The 12697-nt window shown below is 50.9% G+C and overlaps 1 protein-coding gene across 2 annotated transcripts in view; it reads left to right on the forward strand.

Moving 5' to 3' along the window:
* Positions 1 to 260: 260 nt before the first annotated feature.
* The window catches only part of LOC119102240 (oxysterol-binding protein-related protein 2), a 40022-nt gene continuing 27585 nt past the window's right edge, over positions 261 to 12697 (forward strand). The window contains exons 1-11 of one of the 2 annotated variants that reach the window (XM_037225605.1): positions 261 to 356; positions 3291 to 3427; positions 5126 to 5286; positions 5800 to 5997; positions 7074 to 7218; positions 7800 to 7945; positions 8487 to 8693; positions 9005 to 9118; positions 9358 to 9480; positions 9987 to 10070; positions 11008 to 11203. In XM_037225605.1, coding sequence (XP_037081500.1) covers positions 3310 to 3427; positions 5126 to 5286; positions 5800 to 5997; positions 7074 to 7218; positions 7800 to 7945; positions 8487 to 8693; positions 9005 to 9118; positions 9358 to 9480; positions 9987 to 10070; positions 11008 to 11203 — 1492 coding nt within the window. In that variant the 5' untranslated portion in view covers positions 261 to 356; positions 3291 to 3309. Of the gene's footprint in view, positions 357 to 3290; positions 3428 to 5125; positions 5287 to 5799; positions 5998 to 7073; positions 7219 to 7799; positions 7946 to 8486; positions 8694 to 9004; positions 9119 to 9357; positions 9481 to 9986; positions 10071 to 11007; positions 11204 to 12697 lie in introns of those variants that run through there. The other variant, XM_037225606.1, reaches the window with a different exon arrangement.

The following is a 12697-nucleotide window of genomic DNA, read 5'->3' on the forward strand; positions in this document are numbered from 1 at the left end:
ATATTCGGGCGGCCACGAGAGTGCGTGTTAACAAACCTGATTGATGCATCGTGATGCTTTCAACCGTGCATGCATTTGAACCACTAGCACATAACGTCCCGTTTAAAAGACGAAAAAAGCGAAACATACCAGCATGAAACTATTAGCCACTATTCGCCAAAATTCTAACATGTTTGGTAGCACCTCAATAGTGCTTAAATGGCGCATATGTTTCGTTAGCTGTGAAGATAGGCACTTGCAAGGGCACTTGGGCGTTGTTTATTATTTGCATCCTCGGATTGGAGTATGTTCGAGAGGAACAACCGACGACAGGATGGACGTGCTTGAAATCAAGCTAGCAAACTAGCTTTGAAAAAGTGAGTGTTTTGCTGCCACTGAGTTGTAGCATGTTCAGATGAAGGCAACACATTTTATTCGGTGATTTTTATTTCTGTAATGAATGTGCTAGCCAGCTTTGCGGAAGTGGTTATGTGGTTAAGATCTTCCAATGTGAACCTTGCGTTGGATAGCTACCTTTCCTACCAGAGTCTTAAGGTATGCTGCTCATTGAGTATTTGTGGTGCAGCATAATTATTGAATTTTAAATTGCAGAAGACAATTTATTTACAATGCTGTTCTGCAACATAAGGCATCTGTTTGGCCAACCACGATTTGTCCTGTAATGTTGCGGCTAATATCCCTGAAATAGATATGTTGTATGACTTTTTCTGGTGTTTGATGTCTAAGAAGTCAGTTAATGAATAAATAAATTTTGCAGCAAAAGGTAGCAGTGTGGACAGTGACCAAAATATCAATGTGTGCTCAACACAACACTCTGTGGTAAATCTGATTACCCAGAGTTTTGCACACAGGGTTTTTTGCATGTTCACCACCTTTTTTAGTCTGTTGAGAACCATTGTCCAAGGAATTGTGATGTTGCAAAAGCAAGCTCAGGTAAAATTATGTATAAAATGTTGTTCAAAGCTTATTCAAAGGCCTTTTCAATTTGGCCTGGTCTGAGTTCTGCACACATGAGCCTAAGGCTCAGTACAGCAGTATGGCATGGACATCCTAAGGTGTCAAGCATGCTGGATGAATTTTTGCAGACTTACCTACCTATTCCCAGTTGGCCAAATCTTTTATATGTGGGACATCCTAGCATCTGTCGTCTTTAACTGACCATGCAACTTGGTTTGCGCAATTACAGAGTACATATGAGGGCAAAGTTGCAAAAATAGCTTCTGGCTGAAATAGAAAATGGCTCAAGATAAGCTATACACATCTAAGAAATTGATTTATCTCCAGATCTGACTCATTTTTCCTTAAGTTGGGAGCTGGATCACTTCCCCAGCCCTACTCAATCTGGAATGAGCACTTTTGGCTACTGTAAGATGATGCAATGGTGGAAAGCAGGTCTGCATGCATCTGTTCTTGGGTGGTTTTTGACAATTTCCCCCACTCTTTGATAGATACCTTTTGGAAATTAGATGAGGATAAAACAGTAATTGGAAGGAAAGATGAACAAAACTAATTTAACAAACAATGAAATAAAGCTGATCACCAAACCATAAATGTGGCTAAGAAAATGCTGCTTCAAACCTTCCTCTTCCACATTATTTCCCACTGTTATTGCTGGGTATTTGCTCATTAGTTAAAGCTATATCAGTATGCATTAGTTGTGTCTGAGTTGAATGACATACACACATCATAATTATGTGTCAGACAAGGCATCAGTTCAGGTGATCTCATTATTCTCTGACTCTGAGTAAGATTTTCTAGAAGTTGAAGTCTTGTTATACAGCATCCTTTTATCATAAATGGAGGAGAAGCTTCTAAAGTGTCATTTCAATAAGGCACTGTGATATGGTCACACCTCTTAACAGTTCTCTAACGTCTCACTGCAAACCAGACATGCCAAGCAAACTTCTGAGTGAGGTTCTGGGGCAACCCATATGTCCACCATGTTTTTGTGAGAATATCATACACTGTGAAATCCAGTGAAGTTCATGTCATTGTTCTAGGGATTCAGGACTAAAGAGTCAGAGTTAAAATGGATTGGAATACTAGATACACATTTACACTTCATTTCTAGTTATAGAGAAACAAAACAGGCTCATGGGTTGATTTAGTAGGTCTTGAGTGCATTGGGTTGTGGAAAAATTGTTAAGTCTGAGACTATCTTGAACTACTTGAATTTTGGTTGAAGAACTGTTCATAACTCATTTTGAGTTGAAATTTTGCCCATGACTCATCTCCCAAGTGAAAAACTCATGTATCACAGTGTTGGTTAAATGATGCTATTAATATAGCACTGATATACCTCCATACTGTACCATGACAAATTTGACAGCATGGGACAGTGCCCATGATCACAATTTGTTGAAGAATTCTATGGGCATACCACATGCTAGTCAGAATAGGCCAAATTCTGACTAACGTGATTGTGCATCATAACATAATATGCATCTCAGTCACTTAATGACTGAGATGCATTGATGGAGGGTGGAGTTATGAACACATGTCCCATCTCAAAGTAAGAAGTTTTATACACTGTTGATGTATGCTTGCAAATGACATTTAACCAGTGCTTCTGGCCTCCTTAAGTAGGTAAGGTCAGTTATTTGCAACATGAGCTGTCCATCCTTTTGTCTGTTTGGTAGTCAAGTTAGTTAGAGCACATGCCTTCCGATCCACCTACCCATGGCGGCTTGGGTCCGAGTCGCTTTAGGCGCTCGCTATTTGCCCTTGACAGGAGGTATGGTCTGTGGCTGGTGGCAGCGGTCGCGCTAAAGGTCATGGGGCGTCAGAGGGCGGGACGGATCGTGTCGGACGTTGCGGCAGGTTAACTTTTCGCCTCCAAGTTCTGCTGTTGACCTAGAATTGATTCAGCAGATAGTAGCAGTTAGGGCTCACGCAACGAACGCTGCTTAACGATAGCTTCGATCCCATAAATCCAGCTATTCAGAAGATTCGAGTAATTTTTCGTGAAAAAAAACACGAAAACTAGGAGATTTGACCGTTTCCTGCTACAGTTTTAGGGAAGGATTGAGACGGGTTATTAGCGTCTCAAATGAAATAGTCGGCCGGGCTATCGTTCCTGTCTGGTGTGTTGGTTTGTACACAACTCAACACAACACAACGTTTCGGCCAGTTTACTCTCCGGCGGTCGTGAGCGTTTCCCGCTCATATTAAGTGATGTAGCCTCCTCATACGTCGAGGCATCTCTGACAGCTGAGCATGCCAGTGACCACCGGGTATGCTGTGCCTGTAACTGCGTCGAATTGTCTGATAAGTCTTACCATTTATTGCAGGGCGATTATTTGCATCAGTATGGATGAGACAGAAGAGACACTTTTGAGGGAATGCCGACTAGGCAATAATGAAGAAGTGCAGGAGCTTTTGGAGATGAGGTCAGCCTTGGCTACCTCCCTGGACTTAAATTGCAAGGGTAAGTTATGCGCATATATATATATATATATATATATATATATATATATATATATATGTGTGTGTGTGTGTGTATGTGTATGTATATATATATATATATACATATATATATATATATATATATATATATATATATATATATATGCAGATGTATATGTATATATTCATGTTTGGGCTTTTGAAGTGTCTTGGCTTGTTCCTGTAGATGTTATTCCTCAGCATGCACGCACGCACGCACGCACGCACGCACGCAGGCACGTACGCACACATGCACGCACGCACGCACGCACTACTGTTGCTAGTTATGATCCTCAGAACACCACACTTCCCTGCTGACATGTCCATGTAGAAAAACATGTCTGGCTACCTCATCTGACGACCAGATGTTCTCGATTAAGTCGTCATGGCCAGTCATTTTCTTCCCAAGCCAGCCACACATCTGCGTCCTCTTCTGCACGTCTCTGTCAGGCATGCATTCCCTTAAAGTTATAAGGTAATGACGTCAGGCTCAGATGTGCCATCCCGCACAAGGAGCCGCGCAAAAGACTAGGAGCTGTGTAGTGTCGGCCGAGCGAGCGCTTGGGACTTTTCTGTAAAGGAGCGTCATCTGTATATCTATATGCCATCGTTTTAAACCGTTATGAGGCGTCTAGAATGACCTTTGCTCGGATTGTGTGCAGTGCCCTCTTAGTGTTTTCACACAATTTATATGGCAGTTCCTGTGGTGATGTTCATTTAAACTCATTCGGGACCAATCTCTGGACAGTCACCAACAGGTTTACTTCCTGGTAGTTTTCAAAGATTCGCCGTCCTCAGTTGACTGAACGCCTTATGACGCGTGGTGATCAAAATCATCTCGAATTATAGCAATCAAATTACTCCCTGTTTATCTGCACATAGTGTCCATGTTGATCTACATGGTGCCTATATTACCCTGTGTACACGTTAAGAGGCTATGTTGATATCTATTGCTTCTTCTACTGTACTTCTCTGGCTGTTTAAAGAATTCTGTCTCAACATATCAGTGTGTTATGAGTGAATTGTTAAATTCCATTTTCACCTGTTTACACACATGTGAATGGTGACATTATAATTCACCATTGAGCTGGTCCTGTATAAAGTATATAACAGTTCATTGGGGCGTGATCAAATGGTTGGTTCAAGTCATTAGAATCGTCAGTTTTCTTTCTTTAACCTCCAGTTAAGCAGCTTGTTCAAAATGCGTCACAAATGACTCTTTTCCTGCTGACCCAGCTCCATGCATATTTCCTCCTTCAGGTCGTGGCAGCCGTTCACAAAATGTATAGATCAATTATGGTGCCATCAATCACAAGTCATGCCACCAACCAAGAATAAATAATTTGAGATCAATTTTAGGGACTGTTTACATTACTGGTTTATGTATTTCATGGGCTGCAGTGGTATCATAATCTCAGCCATCATATGTTTAGAGGTATTGTAATGCTTGCACAGCTCTCATGACTCTAGTGCCTTTGAGGGGAAATGACTTTGCACATTGAGTGATGACCTAAATACTGTAAAAGGCCCTCACAATTGACCCTCGCAACTCCCTACAAGTAAGGCCCTTACAATTTGTACAGCCACCTGGGCCTAATTATTTGCAAACCGTCCTTCGAACGTGTCAAAAACATGTCGATGTGAGGCAGCCTGTATCCCAACGCCGTGTCCATCATTTCAGGCAAAAGTAAGCAGTTCCTGGACCAGACTCCCCTGCATCTCGCCACCTACTTCGGGCATGTGAAGGTAGTGGAGCTGCTTCTAGAGCACGGCGCCGACATCAACGCAGTAAACCACTGTGGCGACACTCCGCTTCACAAAGCTGCCTATATCGGCAACGAGGTGAGCCGGTGGTACCGTGCGATACGCTATCGTCATGTTTCAGTTTTGGTGAAACGTAACTGTTTGCCAAGTTCTCCGAAAACTGTTGTGGTAAGCGATGTTTGGTGACATTTGAAACTAATTCTGACTCTCACAAGCAGGTTCCCTGTTGTCCCGCTGTTATGCACTTGCGCCTATGCAGTTTGAGAGAGACTACAATGATTCATTGCTGACGAACTTCCAACTGCAGTGTGATAGCGGTTCATCTATCCGTGCATTATTCGCTCCCATGAGAATTCATTTCCCAACAAGTCGTGCTCCTGTGGGGTTGGTCTGTCCATTGTTGGCTGTGAGCTGGTGCTGCGCGTGGTCCGCCTCGGAGCCGGGCCAGTACCTGATCGGCCGGTGAGCCGGTGCTGCGTGTGCTACCGGCCCGCCTCGGAGCCGGGCCGGTACCTGAGCGGCCAGTGAGCTGGTGCTGCGCGTGGTCCGCCCCGGAGCTGGGCCGGCGACTGAGCGGCCGGCGGTTGTCAGGAGCTGGTGTTGCTGCTGCTGAAGCGGGGCGCCTCGGTCAGCGTGCTGAACGGCGAGGGCCGGCTGGCGGCGGCCGTCTCCACCGACCCCTACATCAGCAGCCTGCTGCGCGCGGCGGCCGGCACCGAGCGCCGCCTGCAGCAGCAGCGCCTGCTGCGCGCCGCCAGCGACGGGCACACTCACGTCGTCGACCAAATGGTAAGCGGCTGTGTCGCGGCGTCGGCTGGCGGCACTCAGGCCGTGAAACGGGCAGGCGGAACTGGGGCGCGCTTTGTCAGGATTGACGACCAAGTATGTTGTGAACGGTCTGGTGGGCGGATTAGCCCAGTTAGTTGCACGCAACTTAACATGATATCGCAAGTCGCCTTTTCTTTGTTCTTTCTGCCTGTCAAATGATTACTAGACCCTTTATAAAATTGAGATAGTTTTTAGCAACCATTTGTAATGTTCTGCTTGCACTAAGCCCTTAGAAGGTTGAGGAGCCAAACCCATCGTTGGGGGGGGGGGAGGTTGGACATTGGTGGAGGGGCAGTGGCTCACCCCTTCCCCCCCCCAAAAAAAAACAAATGGCACCCGCGGTTCGAACAGCAGACAAATTTGACAACTCTGTACGAGTTTATGTTTGCATAATATTCCGTTCTTGTTAAGATGACTTTTACATGCTGGTGCAAGATCAGACTGTTCGTCGTAGGACCAACTATTGATGGCAACGCAATACAACCGTGAGGAAAACCTTGCATGGAATGTGTACATATATGTATATCACGCGCGTGGGTGCACTGAGCTGCTTGAAAATTGAGTCTTGAAAATGCACGTCACGTTTAAGACAAAGTAAAATTATCGCCATGCTTCACGTAAATATAAACCAACCACGAAAAAACATCACCAAACCAATTGATTGCCTCAAGGAAATGTTGCGCTGGCATTTTGCGCGCATGTAAAGTCCATTCCTAAATCAAGTTTCACCTGATAAAGTTGTCAGTTGGCAAAGATGGTTTAAGAACATAAGGCTGCATACATACTTCGGAACAATTAGCAGATAAATGCCGCGGTCAATTACTGGTGAGGACCTCGAACAAACAGAGCGTAATCATGAAATGTAGCGGAAGCAAGCTGCACTGCATGTGCGACACGATCTTTTGATTTGTTCCAATTTCTAGAGCAAAACATGCCCATGCCATCTAACCACTTGTCCAACGAAGTGTCTCTAGGACTCAGCACCTTGGAAGGAGCTCGCTCCTCCGCTCACGCTGGGGTATTGTTTGCTGCTTCAGCTGAAGGAGCCGCATCCACCGAACATCAACTGTGCCGACAATCAGGGCAACACGTGCCTGCACGTGGCGGCGTACCGGGGCCACAAGGCGCTGGCCGTGCTCCTGCTGGAGAACGGCATCGACACCACCATCCGTAATGTCAGCGGTGAGTGGCTCGGCGTCGTCGGTTTCGGCGTAGATTGGTAACTAGCGGTTATAGGCACCGAGGCATGCCAAACACAAAATAACGATTGTGTCATCCTCAATCAGGCTGATGTTGGTGCACCATTTGTGGCTGGGAAGCGAAGCAGGGCTCGGTCTGTGAACACACGGCAAATGTCTCCTAGGGCGGTCGTGCACTTTGGACGGTGTCGCGCGAGATCCTTAACCGACCTGTGGCGCATAACATGCGTTGTTCGTGTATACTAGGCTGCAGTGCGCGTGCGTGCGTGTGCCTGCACCTTTTCCGTCGTAACACTGCTCCCATCGGTGAGACACTTGGTACAGGCGGCTGAATCACCCTTTAACGAACGCAGCTGATACATCCATCGGCGGCGGAACTACTGCTGTCGTTTTCCGCGATGGTGCCTGTGAAATGCTGACGCACCGAACGGACAAGATTCGACGGGACGAGGTTCGAACCCGTCCACCTCCGGGCCGCACAGTCCGGCGCGCCTTTCACGCCCGGCCCCGGCCGGCGCCGCACCGTCCGTGCCTGACGGTGCCGGCCGTGCCGCCTGCGGCCAGGTCAGCTGGCGGTGGACCTGACGCAGGACGACCAGATGCGCCAGGTGCTGGGCGTGACGCCGCTGCGGCGGCTGCAGCGCTCGGCCGTCCGCTGCGAGGGCCCGCTCGTGCGCCGCCACCGGTTCACCGGCTGGAAGCCCGTCTGGGTGAGACGGCGGGCGGCGGGCGACGCGGGCCGCGCGGCCGGGCGGCACCGGCTCGGTCGTATGCCACGCCATGTGTCATGTGCAATGGCCGAATAGTTGTGCGTCGGACTCTCATGTGGACGACCTGGGCTGGAATCTCGGTTGTGCCATCGTCCCTGAACATTAATGAGGTTAGTGCGGTGGCCGGCGCCCCATGGAAGCGACGTGACGACGCGGGTCGCATCCTCTTAAAAAAAGAAACGGAGAACTAGACTGCCACTGAGCTTCCGTACTTATTCAACAAGTTTTTTTTGTGGGACGCCCCACTGCCCGCTGTCTATGGGTAATGTGACGCGAGTGCTGGTTTCCATCTGGGTGAGACGTCAGGGCGTCTTCTCCTTTTGGGCTTGGTGTGCCCGTTGTGCCATGCTAGACCGGACACCACATACGTGCCAAAGTCCTATTTGAACCCTGAGAGGTGTCGACGCTAGTCCTGTCCTCCCGTCCTCTGTGAGCTGGGAGGAGTCGCCACCGCGGCTCCTGACCAGCGTCATTCCGTCAGGCGGTGCTCGAGCGAGGAGTGCTGACCTACTTCAGCTCCCGCGGCGACGCCAGCTCCGGCGTCAAGCGTAAGGACTTCAAGTACCTGGACGGAGCGCGCGTGGCGTCGGACGGTGACCCGGAGGGTGCCACGCTCGTGGTGCGGTTCAGCGACGGCACCATGCACCGGTTGCGCTGCGACGACGGCGACGACCGCGTCAGCCGGCAGGTGCGGGCCGGCCGGGCTCGCCGCCCTCGCGCCGGGCCGGCGGCGGGCTTCGCTGTGGTCCCGACACGGCTCCGTGCGCTACTGACCTTTCGCAAGGCTGCAGGAAACGTGCTGTTTGACGCAATAGTTGAACGCGGTCCGCAAAATGTGTGGATCTGGGGGCACGGCTGGCCAGCTCTCAGAGACGAGGCGGGTGTTGCTGTGTATGTAGAGACGGGTTTGCTCAGCGCGGGATGTCCTCGCCTTAATAATCCGCTGTTGTGTCGCCGCCGGCCCGTTCGAGATGTCAGCCACGGTGATTGGTGTTGCAGAAGTGGGTGAACGCGCTGCAGGAGCACATCGACTTCAGCAGCCACTACATCCGCCAAGGCCTCGGACTGGAGGACCCGGAGGAGGACGGAGTGAAGTCACTCGGCTCAATGCAGGTAACCACTGGGGTGCATCGTTTCCTGCCGATCGTCGTCATGGGGAATGCCGTTCCTTCAAACTCTTGACAGACAAGTGTGGAATGTCTCTCCGTCGATGTCTTTGCATCACCCTGCCCCTGGCAGTCAGCAGTCGCAGGAGTCCCCAAATTGTTTCCGAATGCCACAAAGTGGCAGGTGTATGAGGTGCACGCCGCGCTGGCGCGACACCGGGTGTGACGCGGCGGCGGGCGGCGCAGGACGCGATGCAGAGTGCCAAGGCCCAGGAGCAGCTGCTGCGCGAGCATCTGCAGGAGATCACGTTCGTGATGAGCTCTCTGCACAGCGCGGAGGCGGTGCCTCACTCGCTGGCGGTGGTGGAGGTGAGCAGCGCCAGCGCCGTTGGGTCAGGTCAGGTCAGGTCAGGCGAGGTGACGGCAATGCGGAGGCATCCTGTGTGTCGCAGCCTCGGACTGTATACACGTCAGGGCTGGTGGCTGTGATACTGCTCCACACCGGTCCAGATGTATTTAGGAAAAAACATTCGATCATCACGATAGATCACGATCGATCACGGTCACGTTCACGATCACGATCACGATCGCGATCATTCACGTAGGCTGAATTGTCAGCGGTGTCCGCAGTTGTGTAAGCACGTCCGCATGCTTACCTTGTCGAAGCGGAGAAACTTGCGACGTTGTGGTGTTCTTTCACCTCTAAATTAGTGGAGCAGCCCTCAGTTTTAGCTATTAGTGTACTTGACAACTCGTAGACATCATTTCAAGAAGCCAAACGCTGACCTAGGTCTCCGATTCCTTTCGGTTAGCGTTGAGGCATGAGCTCCGTGACTTTATGTCCCTGTAGCCGTTTCTCTCCAATCTGTTGACAGAGGCTTCGGGAGACCAGTGAATGTGCCAAGGAGATGGTCGGAAGCCTCGCTCACTGTCTGGCCCTGTTCACGCAACAGGAGGAGGTAATCCAGCGGCCACGTCTCTTGCGCTGGACAGGCGGGACCGGGACCCGCGCGGGCGGCGAGGCCTGTGCCGCGGCATGACCAGATGGTTTGTAGTTTGTGCTTGTGGCGCGTCCCGTGCGTGTCCATGTTTTTCTGTGACGTCACCACTGCTCCGAATGAAGCTGCGTAAGATGCGTAAGATGGCCTGCCCGAGCCTGGGATTACGCTGTGCACAGAGGCCCTTTGGACCGGCACGGGAATGTCAAGAGATCGCCGGGCTAGCATGTATTTTGTCACCGCAGTGGTCCGGCCTCCTATGCCGCGTATAGCGTCATAGCCAGTAAAATGTTAACGCAGTGAGTGGAAAATACCCTACGTGCGTTGCTGTACGGGACAGTCTTAGTCTGTTGCGTATTTCGGGGTGTGTGCATGCCTGCACCGGGCCGTGCACAGGGTCCTTCTGGTGGCGGCCGTCCTTTCTGGGGTGTGCGTGTCGACATGAGGTATGGAACTATTGGTTTTCTGGCTGTCACTTCTTCCTCCCGTCCGTCGCTGTGCGCCGCTGGGAATAGAAAAGGGCAAGCGCGCTCTAGTATGCAACTGACGCACGCGCCTGTCACGAATCGTAACGGAGCACGCTTCCTCTTCATCACAGCGCGACACGTCCGTTTCTCAGTATCACGCGTCTTTTTTGCGTCGCTCCGCAGCATCCCTGCTTCGCGCTTCCGTGCCACGCTCCTGCTCTTCGCTTGTGTCACGACCCTGTTCCATGTCTCTGTCCCACATCCTGAGCTGCCGTGCGACACGTCGGTCCCGTGCCACCGCCCAGTCGCGTTCCCCCTGTGTCGCACTCCTGCTCACCGCCTCTGTGCCGCACGACTGCTCTGTGTGCGGGCGTGACCCCGCCCGGGTGCGCGTCGCCCCTGCCGTGACGGGGCGGCCGCCCGGTGCGCAGGTCCGCCAGCTGCAGCTGCGCCAGGAGCGCGAGCGCTGCCGCGTGCTGGAGCAGTCGCTGCACGTGCTGGCCACGGAGCACCACCAGCTGGAGGAGTCGCTGCACCGCAGCCTGTCGTCGCAGGCGCCGCCCTCCCAGCTGCTCGAGCAGCACTGTGTCACCTCCGAGGACGAGTTCTTCGACGCCGACGACACTGGTGCGTGCTCCGCCTGGTTTATTTTGCTTTCTTGAGATAGGATTTTTGTTGTGTTTTGTTTTATTTTATTTCGTTTTGTCGAGTGATCAAATTGATCAGTGACATTGTTATGAGGGGGGCAGTAACAACAGGGGCTATGCATGACCTGCCCGTCAGAGCACGCGCAGGTCGGGCCATCAGATCTGGTCAATCAGACCGCCCCACCATATTGTTATAAGGGCGCAGTAACGTGCAGGGGTAGTACGCGCTGATAACTAGCCAACACGAAATGATGAAAAAAGCTTGATCAAGCAGATTTTTTTGGCATATTTAAGCGTGGACGTCACGGGCATGGCGCGGCCTGGTGCGGGGGGGGGGGCGGACAACCTCAACGGTCACAGGACTGGGACGGGCCCGGTCGTAAGGTGCGTCTGTTTGGTGCAGGCCTGAGACAGTGGAGAGGTAAAGAATGTGCTGGAGGTGGGAGCGCGTGTGGAATGTTTCTACCGAGGAACCCCCAACAGTGGGGAGAGGTGCTGATCGTAAACTGGCCCCGGATTTGATGCCGTCTCAATGTCATCTTTAAGCAGTGATGCAAGTAAATGTTCTTGGAAGATACTTGAAAGCAAAATTCCCAATAAATAGTTGTCCTTGACCGGAAGGTTTCTGAATGCCGGATACCGTAACCAAAGCTCCATTATGACACTGCGAAGGAACTTCTACTCATTTCGTTCAGTCCAACAAGTCTTTATCATCTTACGCTAGACGTGTTGGTTGTCTGGCGGACCTGTGTTACGATCGGCGGTCAGTCCAAGTATCTAGAGGCCTCGGACTTGTCAAGTCTGATGGACAGGTCAAAATGTCAGCCCGGAGTTTCAAAACCAATGTATTCGTAGCCAACGGAACATGGCGGGCGGAGGCGGCTGAGGAGATGGAAATTTGGTAGCACGAATTGAAATTGACATCCTTGGCATCCAACTGGATACATTTGGAAATCTGGATTGTAAGATCTGTCGGATGATGATCTGACACGTGGACTGTCCCTTAAAGCGCTGTCGGACGACGATCTGATGCGTGTGCTGTCCCTTACAGAGCGACCGGACGACTATCTGACGCGTGTGCTGTCCCTTATAGAGCTGTCGGACGACGGTCTGACGCGTGTACTATCATTTAAAGAGCTGTCGGACGACGATCTGATGCGTGTGCTGTCCCTTACAGAGCTGTTGGACGACGATCTGACGCGTGTCTGTCCCTTATATAGTTGTCGGACGGTGATCTGACACGTGTGCTGTCCCTTACAGAGCTGTCGGACGACGATCTGTGCTGTCCCTTAAAGAGCTGTCGGTCGACGATCTGATGCGTGCGCTGTCTCTTGCAGAGCTGTGGGACGACGGTCTGACACGTGTCCTGTCCCTTACAGACCTGTCGGACGACGATCTGACACGTGTACTGTCCCTTACAGAGTTGTCGGACGGCGATCTGACACGTGTGCTGTCCCTTAAAGAGCTGCCGAAC

This window comes from Pollicipes pollicipes, unplaced genomic scaffold, assembly GCF_011947565.3.
Source record: "Pollicipes pollicipes isolate AB1234 unplaced genomic scaffold, Ppol_2.1 Scaffold_5724;HRSCAF=6776_pilon_pilon_pilon, whole genome shotgun sequence".
Lineage (NCBI taxonomy): Eukaryota > Metazoa > Arthropoda > Thecostraca > Pollicipedomorpha > Pollicipedidae > Pollicipes > Pollicipes pollicipes.